This window comes from Chelonoidis abingdonii, chromosome 5, assembly GCF_003597395.2.
Source record: "Chelonoidis abingdonii isolate Lonesome George chromosome 5, CheloAbing_2.0, whole genome shotgun sequence".
NCBI classification, from domain to species: Eukaryota; Metazoa; Chordata; order Testudines; family Testudinidae; genus Chelonoidis; species Chelonoidis abingdonii.
Window position 1 is genome coordinate 36,071,419 of NC_133773.1, and position 11,450 is coordinate 36,082,868.

Below are 11,450 nucleotides of genomic sequence, written 5' to 3' on the forward strand. Positions count from 1 at the left end.
ATCATTTGTTGTCCTACTGTCAATGGACATGGAGAACAATTGATCATCATCCTCTTTATAACAACCCTTTGCACGTTTGAAGTCTATTATGAGGTCCCCCCCTCAGTCTTCTTTTCCCAAGACTGAACATACCCATTTTTGCATATTTTCTTCCTAGATTGTTTTTGAACCTTTTATAATTTTTGTTGCTCTTGTCTGGACTTTCTCCAGTTTGTCCCCATCCCAAGAACTGGACAGAGCTCTCCACCGGAGGCTTCACAGTCCCACATCCTACATATGACACTGCAGTTAACACACCTCACAATGATATTAACCTTTTTTTGCAACTGCGTCACATTGTTGACTCATTCAATTTGTGATCCTCTATAGACTCCAAGATCGTTTTCTGTAGTACTACCACCTAGCCAGTTATTTCCCATTTTGTAGTTACACATTCGATTTTTTTTTCCTTCCTAAGTGTACTACTTTGCGCTTGGCTTTATTTAATTTAATCTTGTTGTTTTCAGACCAATTCTCCAAATTGTCCAGGTCATTTTGAATTCTAATTCTGTCCTCTAAAGCGCTTGCAGTCCCTCCCAGCTTGATGTCATCCACAGATTTTATAAGCATACTCTTCACTCCATTAGCTAAATCACTAATGAAAAATATTGAATTGTACTGGACCCAGGACAGTCCCTTGTGGGACTCCATTAGATGTGTTGTCCTGGTTAGATGGCAAACCATTGATAAACTACTCTTTAAATATGGTTTTTCAACCAATTGTGTACTCACTTTATAGTAATTTCTTCTAGACCATATTTCCCTAGTTGCCTCAGATCTGCCACTCTTTTGTGGACATGAGTTGGTAGAGGTCACATTAGGACCTGGAACCACCCCCGATTTCTGGTGTCTTTTTTGCACAGAGATCTTCACTTCTACTTATTTAAGTCTCTGCTGCCTCTTAAAACTATTTTTAGCTAGTTCCCAAAAAAGCCTTTTTTAGACATCCAGAAAATCATATACTACTGCACTTCACTCACAGTATGAACACATCTGGATCATCAGCTTATGAGCCAGAATAGCCATAACCTTCTTAGCTATACACCATGAAGGTGAGTTGACATATTGCCATTTTGACATAACTTGTATAGAAAGCTGCTTTCCACATATGTGAAGCTCATAAAGTATAAGATCCATTGGTTATTAACACTTCAAAATCAGGGAATAAAATGGCATTTCACTCTTTTGCTAATTTCCCTAAGAAAAAGTCATCATACAATGGTAGGTTTAGGATAGATCACATAATGGCACAAGTGCCACCATTTCTACATGACATCAGTACTTCATGATAGGACCACATAAATAATGTCAAGTGAGTTATATTTTTGTGATCGTATTTTTATGGTGGAAATAAAATACCTGAGCAGGAAAAGAAGGCTATGCTGAAATTCAGGTTTAGCAAAAAAAATAAAAATAAAAAATTCTGTGTTACAGTAGGTGCTTGAGAAATACCCAATTTATTCTTAATTCATCAAAACAGAAATTGCAGAAAAATACTGTTTACAAACACCCTGTAAAGGTAAATCCATAAGAAATATTGGAATCCTTTTCCAAGATCAATCACAAATGAGGCAAAGTGACAATTCAAAACGCAGGTTATGAATTTTATCTTAGAAATAGATTATCAACTGAGGGCTCTCCACCTTGCTTGGTGTTTAAAACCCTTTAATGTGATACAAATGCTGTGTTAATTCTGCTTGACATTCAAACCTTTGCTTGTGCCCTGATTGGAGTATAAAGGAAAAGAGAATCTGACTTGGGTTCTTAAATCATGAAAATAATCTGCATAATCTTCAGTCTGTAAATAGAATCTAAAATGTATATGCTGCAGGGGAAAGAGACAAGCTCTTAAATACAGAAATCTATGGGCCCTGCATTATTACTAAACAAAAACAATACTTCATAGCTCTTGGTGTTAGTGGAAAAAAATACATTACCGTCTAGTGCACTTGGGGCCAAATTCTGCATTTGTGTGTGTGCATTTTGGCTTCCATCAGATTAACGTAATTTCATATTTCAAAGAAAAATACATCAAAATTTGCTTCTCTTAAAGAAATTGGGGCAGTTCTCAGTTTTTGCTGAAAAGCAAGTATCAATTCAAACAACATTATACTTCTTTAAAGCAATGTTGAGATTCTTTTCAAGCTGTTCAGTCATTGTGATAAGTTGTTCTTCCTTATGCTGTTCCTCCTGCATTCAAAATGATACACTTTACACTTCTATATTTGGAAATCTGCAAAACTCACTCCTCAGATTTCCTAAAATGATTTTCCTTGAGTGCATGAACTAAGCTAATTTACTGTCATTGTCACAGTAGCAGTGGTGAAGTTAAGACTAAAACTTCCCATCAATGTAATGCTTTTGCTTATTGCTGGGTATCTTATAATAATTGACAATCAACTGATTACGTCCCTGGCTAATAGGCTAGATGATGCTTTAAAAAAGCCCTGATTTGGGAGAGTGTAGCATAGGAAGGGGTTAAATGTGTTGCTAACAAATGCTATTACTCCTCTTGTCCCACTGCTCCCATGTTGATGGCTTAGAGAAGGGGTTGTCAAACTTACTGATCCTCTGAGCCACATATGACAATCTTCAGAAGTTTGAGAGCCGGGCCTTGCCTGCTGAGGCTTGGGGCTTCTGCCCTGCAGGAGGCACCTTCCAGGGCTTGGCTTCAGCCTTGCACCTGCTGAAGCCCTGAGCCCTGGTGGGTGCACCCCACAGTGCTGAGGCCCCGAAACCCACCTCCCCACTGGGCAGAAGCCCCTACCCCACCACCCTGCTGTAGGGCAGAGTTCCTGAGTTCTCTTCCCTCCCCCCCAAATCAGGTAGGTGGAGAATTGGGGGGCAGGGCACTCCACGAGCTGCACTTTAACTGTGAAAGAGCCGCATGTGGGTCACAAGCCAGTTTGGCCACCCCTGGTTTACAGCAACATTACAGTGTCTGTATATATTTGCATACTTCTAAGGCCCAAGTTACGTTTATTAACTGAATAACAGCCCATATCCGGTACTGTGCAAGACCTATACACCACTTGAAACCTCAAGTAGGGCATAAGTGAGACTTCAGGGGTGCCTCATGCAGGCCCTTTGCACAAGGGTGAATTTTGCCCCCTGCAAAGACAGACTGAATATTAAAATGGAACTAAGATGAGGATGCAACTTGTATTGTTGAATGTATTTTCCTCAGTCCAACCGCTTGTGTTCCAGTCCTAGAAAAGAAAAAATACTGATTTTCTTTTTCCCCTCTACAGAGAAGAGAGTGAGAGTGTGCTGACACTGAAAGGTTTGACTCCAACAGGAATGCTGCCCAGTGGTGTACTCTCTGGAGGGAAGCAAACTCTGCAAAGCGGTGAGCATGTTTGTCTTTGTGTGCCATTACATGTATAAAATGACAGACTGAACTGCAGATGCCAAGGAAAAATAATCACAATCTTTCAAAGGAGAAAATTAAAGTACAAAATAAAAGAGATGGTTTGTAGTACTTCCTCCTTTGTGAGTAATTCTTATAAGGCCACTTTTCAAGACTTATGATGTCCCACTGATTTTCAGAGAGAAATCAGAAAATAAACTTTACAAACACGATAAATCAGTATTACCTATAAAGGTACTTTCTATTCCACACAGTTCATAAAAAAAAAATAGAGACTATAAAAACGCTTTTGCTATTCGCAGTACTGCAAATTCAGCATAAATAATGACAATCAAACTGTATTCTGTCTATCTTCTCCTTCCTCATTGAGAATCACCAAAAAATAGTTCTAGGATTGGAGTTTATCTTCTGAGGATTCTAAATGATGATGTAAGAGGTACAGAAAAGAAAGCAATTTCACAATCTGCATGAATCTGAAGTAAGGGATTTATTAATACTCTGGTCGCTATGTATGCAAGCACAATACGCTTTTTCTTCGCAATTTTGTAGCAAGACATGTCATAGGGATATTGTAAGTATATAGCAGGGATACCTTTGATGTAATACTCCTCTTGGAATTTGGAATTGCAAAGGAGTGTTTAATATTACTATATGCTCTCTTTTTTTGTTTATTATCATTCAATATATGCCAGGCACCTAAGAATGTTTTATATTTCTATAGTATAGTTCTGTTGTCAATATATGTGAGAAATGGAAATTCACTTTATATATTTAACACAGTCTCAGCCTCTTATTTTCCTGTTTCCTTCCTGGAGTATTCTTTCTCTTTGTATTTTTCCCTTTACTGTCTCTTTTCTCTTACCTAGAAGATTCAGGTATTCCGTGGTGTGGTTCTTTTGTTTGTTTGTTTGTTTTTGGGCGGGAGGAGGGGAGAAGGTTGTGACTTGTGTGTTACACAGAGTAATGTTCTGCTTTGAAAATGCTGCAATATGATTCATCAGAATGCCCATTTCAGTAGAATTATGGTCTTTATCCAGGCTCTTTTCATCATTTCTTTAGACTTGTCAGAGAATTTGGTCCAAGGAAAATGTTATCATCATCCAGTGAAAAAATTAGGAACCGAACTAACTTAGAGTGTTGCCAAAAAAATCTAGTTAAAATGGCTAAAAGGAAAATCCCTCATACTGCAGCATCCCGGCTTAGTAAAACATTCCTATACACAATCTGTTACATTAGTTAACATACAGTACACCATTCACCAACTATTCTGATATCTACATAGTTTGTTAGCACATTTTCATAGTACTATATGTATTAACGGAATATTTGACCAATAAGTTCTGTGGAAGTACACATTTTAGTAGTCATTATTTATTTCTAATGTGTCAGTGCTACTTTGGATCCAGTTACTCATCTTAATTTCTAACCACAGTCGTTATATTTCTTTTAGTTTTTGTTTCATTTTTGTTTCTGTTTTTCGAGTCCCTTGATTTACTATCCTCTTACTTCTTAGCCTGCCAAGATACAGGCTCACTGTGGTGTGTGTGGATTCCCACGGGTGACTTCTCCATGCAACAGGATGACAATATACATCTCTTAGCTTTGATATCAAGCTATATTTAACATAACTACAAAAAAATTACTTTTATTTTTTAAAAAAAATCATCTTAGGTTGAAGGAAAGGGGAAAAGCTAAAAGCTTTGACTCTTAATCTGTTTTCTAAAGTAGTAGCCTTTTTATCAACTTTTCTTAATAAATATCTTGGCTGTGCAATCAACATGTTTGATTGCATTTCCTGACTACTTCAGCTTCTGAGTCTCTGGCTGTAAGAACAAATTCAAACTGACTGGTTATTTTTAATAGGGATATTTTTTTGCAAAAATTGAGCAACAACGGTGTACATTATAGAGCAGCAACCTCCTAACCATAAAAGTTTCTTTTTCTGACCAAGCTGTTATATTTTTGCTACCAGCAGCCTTAAACGGTGTATTAAGTACCATCTGATTTAAAATGCTCGGATAATGAGGGAAGTTAGCAGATAGAGCCAGGACATGCATTGATACTGAGCTAACTTGCAAGTAAAAGAGACACCGTTTGTATTGTTTTGGTTTTTTAAGTCAGGCAAGAGAACAAATGTTTATATTACAAGTTGTAAATTTTGCCCTTTTCCTCTTAAATGACATTTCAGTCCTGTGTAGTACTAATAGCAACTAGTTTTCTCCAAACTGAGATAATAAATGGTGTGAATTTCTTCTGCTGGCTTTATGCCACTTCCCGCCCGCCCTTTTTGACACATTTTGTGGTAAATGCTGCAGTAGTTTTACAGCACACTGTGGAGGCCAGATGCACAATGCTGAAAACCATTTTTGTCAACTTCTTTGAGTTAAAAGAAAACTTGTCAAATTTGTTTTTTCTTAAAGTTTAATTTGTGAATCCTTCAGCTTCCCAAAATATTTTCTACAGCTCAAATCAGCCTGCAAAGTACACTTTTTCTGTTCCTTGTGTAGCATTTCTGTGTTGTCTTCTGTGCCGAAATCCAGCACTGACAGTAACATTAGTTATTAGTACCTTTGCTATTCGCTGACTTGTTCTTAGAGTTAAAATCCTCTGCTCATTTTTCTCATTCGTTTTGCTACCCCCTTTCTTCCCTTCAGCGACTGTTGAGGCTATTGAGGCTGATGAAGGTAAATTGGCCAGTCCCCTTTCTGTTGTTGCTGCAACAGATAAGGGCTCTGCTGGGTGTATTCATTTTGCTGTAGCTTGTACAGAGTGTGTGGGTGTGGGCTAACAATTGTGGCTCGGTATTAACCAAAGTATACTTGCTTTAAAGGGGAAAGTCTTTTGTTGTGTTTTTTTTTCTTAAAGGTACAATGATGTTCTAATTTGTGTACATTAAACTAAGTACTGAGTAGCATCACGTGGGGACTTTTAGCTGAAAGAGGCAGGGACACGGCAGCTGTTAGTAAATGCTCTTTGACACATAGCTCATAAGCTGTATTCTTAGGGCTGAATCATTTCTCTGCCTCAAATCATTTTCTGCTATCATTGATAAAGAAGAAAAAACGCAACTTTATAAACATGGTTGGGGTGGCGGGGCTGAAGTCACTAGTAAAAAAGTAATTTTAAATGGTTCTTTGGTACAGTTCAATATGTTTTTTATGTCTCTCTAAAAAGTAAAACAACATGAGACATTTGTCTGCAAGATGTCCGTTTCTTCTGGTAGTGTCAGTTAACGTACTGGGTATTTATATTAGAGCAACCATTAGCACCAGCATATCTAAGCTACGGATCTAAAAAGACTGGCTGCCTCAGAAGATTTATGAATGCTCAGTATTGCAAACTTTGGTGCTTTATTGGTGATCCTTTTAATTTAATCCACGTGCAATTTTATTAACCATACTGTTAAAATCTAACTTTATATTTAAATAAGTATATACAGTATGCAATCAGTAATAAAAGTTTTGGAAGAAGAATTTTAAAGTTCCCCTTTAAAACAAAATTCTTTTCAGTTGTATTTTGTTCTTGCCCCCCTAAAAAATAGTTTACTTTTTAGCAAAAAAAAAAAAAAAAAAATCTTGTTGTCATGGTCTTTTGGTATGATGTTAAAAGTGCCTATTTTGGCCATTTGAATTTGGTTTTTGATCTGTGTAAAGCAGTGAACATAATTGTAGAACAAAATAAGTAAGAGAAAATACAACTGCTTTCTAAATAGCAGTGAGTGAGCTGCTATTTATGTTGGAATTATCTATTCCTATTGGCAAATCCTAATCTGCAGTGTGCATTCTCGTTGACAGTTTGGCTGTTTTCTGTGATTTCTGTGACTATGTGTCGTGTTTAGTATACTCTCAGTGTCAACTGCTAATACTCGTTGTCTGACCAGCAACTACAGCAGAGCACATTCTTCAGCACTAAGGTTTATAATATGTCTGCTTGAAATAAAACTGACTGAATGCAAGCCCCATTCCAGGAATATTCATTCTTCAGGTTATTCCTTCATTTGCTATTATCGCTGGTTAGTCACTGTAGCCATACATATTTTTACTAAATAAAGCAAGCAAATACCGGATAAAAGATTATTTCCCCTAGCATCATTGTAGTTGTTCACCGGGGCCTGATCTTGTGAGATGATCAGCATCCACAGCTCCCAATGGGCTGAGCACCTTGAAGGGTCAGGCTGCAGAAGAAGAGACAAGATTTCCAGTTTAACACAGTTTTTAACCCATCCATTAAACTTTTTTTAAGGGTTTGGCATTGGTGTTCATTAGACATCTTTATTTTGGGGGTGGAATTAAAGAAGAAGCTTTGCTGTGGGCCTTGCCCTCATTCCACTTCTCCTCCCCATTCAATTGAGCAATCACCATTATGTTAAATTAGTATATGTTAAAATAGTATATGCAAAAAAAAACAAAAACCAAAAACATACACATCAGAGTTTACTTGAAATATGAAACATCCATTAAATTGGTTAAAGAAATGAATCCTGAGGAACAAATTAGTGCACACACTTGCACAGGAATGGTTGGCAAAATTTCAGCATGACAGCTGCTTTCCACGCTCCCCACAAAATTCAGTGAGTGGTATGTTGGTACCAGGGACTTTTTTGTAAGAGGTACTAAGAAGAAAAGTGCTAGCCGCTTCAGAGTTGGGAGAGGAAGCTGAACTTACAGAAACTTTTCTTTTTGGTAGGGTGTGGTTCTGTTGGGTCAGATTGGGGGGGGAAATGTTTATCTCTCAAACTGCTCTACTTTGTTGTCCTGGCAAGTTTGCAGGTTCCTGGTACTAACACACCATCTCTGCTATATGGCATGTTAAGGCAGAAATATAATAAAAACGCAACCAACGTTCTGGAAATACGGTAAATTGATTTGATTTTGAATAGATGAGAAAAAGGCACGAAAGGCTACAATCCATTATATTAATGGCTGTCAACAACTCTTTGCCTACATTGCCTTTTTCTCTTCTATTTTAAATAGATGTATCTCCAAAATAAGTCCTGTAATACAATAGTTGTATCAGATTCTAAAGATACTTTTGCCTAATTTGTGGACACCTGCTGAGATCAATGAAATGTACTTGCTGAAGGACAGATTCATTGACTTTTTAAATTCAGTTATTGGGTCCTATGCTGATATATTTTCAATGTATAGAGGAACAATATGCCAGAAGACAGATATTTTTAGTTCATGTCATACTGAATTGCTCCAGTTTAACCAAATTAATTTCTAGGACCCAGATGATGACAAGGAAAGTTACTGCTCTTGAGTAACACATGAGCAGTTCATCCATGATTGAAAAATTGTAAGGCATTCTGAAAGGATTATAGGACTATCCCTGTTTGATATCTTTAATGTGTATCCATCAAATTGATCACTCTGTGCCATACATGATTTCTGATTGGCACAGTATGTAGGTCTTTATTCGGTCCTTACTCCAAAAATAAGTTCTTGAAAGTCCATGGGATGTTTGCCAAAGTAAGGATGCTAAGGTTGGACACAATGTTTGTAAGGCTTTTATTTATTAGAACAAAGTTTAGATAGTCGTTTTGCCTTGAGCAATGCTCATAATTACAAATTGTAGCTTCATGTCAGCTTCATAATGTTTTGAGCCAAACTCAAATGGACAAAAAAAAAATTGGAATTTAATCTTGTTGAAAGACATTTGGTTTGCGATAGACATTGGTTGTTAATTTTTCAGGTTTTTTTCAATATGGTAAGAAGTCTCTTGTGCTGTCAGATTTGTCATTTTGTTCATCACAGTGGGGGAATTTCTCAGTTATTGACTGTTGATAAATTGATAAAATACTAACAGTTTTTGACTTGCTAACTTCCTTCTTTTTTTTAATAATCCTTTATTTAGCTATCAAAGGATTCTCACCACAGCATAAGATCACTAGTTTTGAAGAAGCCAAAGGCTTAGATCGAATTAATGAGAGGATGCCTCCACGCAGAGATGCCATGCCATCTGATGCCAACCTTAACTCCATCAACAAGGCAATCTCCTCAGAGACTAATGGCACTGACAGCAATGGCAGTAACAGCAGTAATATTCAGTGACCACTTCCTGTTTTTTTTAGCTGCAGGGCATGATGGGATTGCTGCACATCAACAGTTGGATGTTCTTGCCTCTGATACTAGCTTACTTGCTCTGGGAGCCAGATGTTGAGTCAGTTTACAATATCGTCTAAGAAGAGATAGTAAACTTTATTTTGGTGGGTGGGGGGTGGGGGCCAAACACCTCCTTTGGATATGCCTTTAACATGCTTATAGAAATATGAAAGCTAATGCTGGTATATATTGCAAAGTTAGGGGAATTGAACATGTTTTCCTACTGCATTGGGAACTTCTAGATATGTTACTGAAAGGCCTTTTATTATGTTACTGGACATGAAAACTTTGTCTAATTTCTTACTAACTATTGTACGTTTACAGTTGCAGCACTAAATATGGATGACATCAAAACATTTTTAACAAAATGATGTACAAACTAAATAAGGACTATTTATTGATAATGTTTTGCTACTCTTGTCAGACAATGGCTATGAAATAAATTAGGCAGTCTTTAAAAATATAAAAACAGAATGTTGGAAATTTGTTAAAAATGCCAAAAAAGAAAAAAAAAAAAAAAAAGGACAAGTTTAATTTTGTACAGATTATGCTTACCTCAGGTTTCTTTAGTGTGCTTCAATGCCCTTCTTTAAATATAACACTTATCTTACTAATTTGGCAGAAAATATCTTTTTTCTTCAACTTTAAAAAAAAAACTGGAATAATGCTAACATTTATCTTTTTTTTTTTGCTGTTTATATTTAGGGGGGTTTTTTTGTTTTTTGGGGGGCAGTTTTTCGTAAATCAAGTCTTGGTTGTGGCTTGCTGAATTTAAATATTTGAGTGGTGCATTTTTAAGTATAGTGAACAAGACACCATATTAAGTGCAGTGAAAAGCATCTATATTCTGTAAAAATCTGCCTATGCATGTTTTTTAAGAAAAAAAATTGGCTGTATAGGCCTGTATGGGACTGTAATGCGCTTAGTGGTCTGACTTATACTGGAAATGTATGTATACTGGCGTACTTTATATTCTCTAAAAAAAAAAAAAAAAATGCTTAATGCCTTTGAAATTTTGTAATCAAAAAGAGCTTTGAAAAATCTAAGGGGAAGAGTATTCTTAAAAAGTTTTTAACATAAGCTTGTCAGTGCACATATTAGATGGTTAGCATGTTTAGCAAACCTTGTGAAATTTAAATAAGTTTGTAGTTACATGTGAAACTCTAAATGCATGATAACTGTTAATGTCATAATGGTTTAGTCATTTTGTTATGTTCTGTCATGTGCCACAAAATGTGTAATTTTTTCACTTTTTTCCCTTTGTATATCAGTTACGGGTTACAACTGGTTCATTCTGAAAAAGAAAAACAAAACAGTCCATTGATATTTTTTAACAATTGTATAAGTGCCCAAGTAATTCACTACAGCCTACAGCCTTGCCTTTGTAATTTGACTTCTGAAATGTTGGCAATCAAAGCATGCACTTGTAACAATGAAAAAAGCATTTTATATTACTACTCAATAAAAATGTGCATGAATTTAAGGTGCTTTTCTCTCTGTGGCTGAATCTCTCAAGTATGCAAGCATGCATGCTCCTACACACACCTTATTCTCATTGTTTCCCTTTTTTTTTTTTAATATAGGAGAAAAGACATTCATTTAGGAGAATGCCACAGAATGCTTTGAAACGTCTAATGAAAGGTCATCCTTTTACTAAAGACAAAATAATTTATTACCAAGTCGTTTCAGAGTTATTGGACAGTTCAACTGTAATAAAGAGCTGAAAACTGCCAATATTTCGGGGGGAGAGGCGGGCTTCCCCAAAATTCCAAGTCGAGTTGTTTTTCTCCTACACTGTGTACCGTGTACTGCAACTATTCTGACAGACAATGTGACAAGCTTACTGTGTGCCCTATTTCACTGCTCTTTCTACTGTCTTATATTTCCAGTACACTTTCTTCTTTCCAGCTAACATAACTGCAGATTTAGCATGTGGC

The 11,450-nt window shown here is 36.5% G+C and overlaps 1 protein-coding gene across 2 annotated transcripts in view; it reads left to right on the plus strand.

Moving 5' to 3' along the window:
- Positions 1 to 10,996, plus strand: part of PPP3CA (protein phosphatase 3 catalytic subunit alpha) — a 316,752-nt gene extending 305,756 nt beyond the window's left edge. Inside the window, exons 12-14 of one of the 2 annotated variants that reach the window (XM_032763032.2) lie at positions 3,291 to 3,388; positions 6,064 to 6,093; positions 9,266 to 10,996. In XM_032763032.2, coding sequence (XP_032618923.1) covers positions 3,291 to 3,388; positions 6,064 to 6,093; positions 9,266 to 9,462 — 325 coding nt within the window. In that variant the 3' untranslated portion in view covers positions 9,463 to 10,996. The remainder of the gene's footprint in view (positions 1 to 3,290; positions 3,389 to 6,063; positions 6,094 to 9,265) is intronic. The other variant, XM_032763033.2, reaches the window with a different exon arrangement.
- Positions 10,997 to 11,450: the final 454 nt, after the last annotated feature.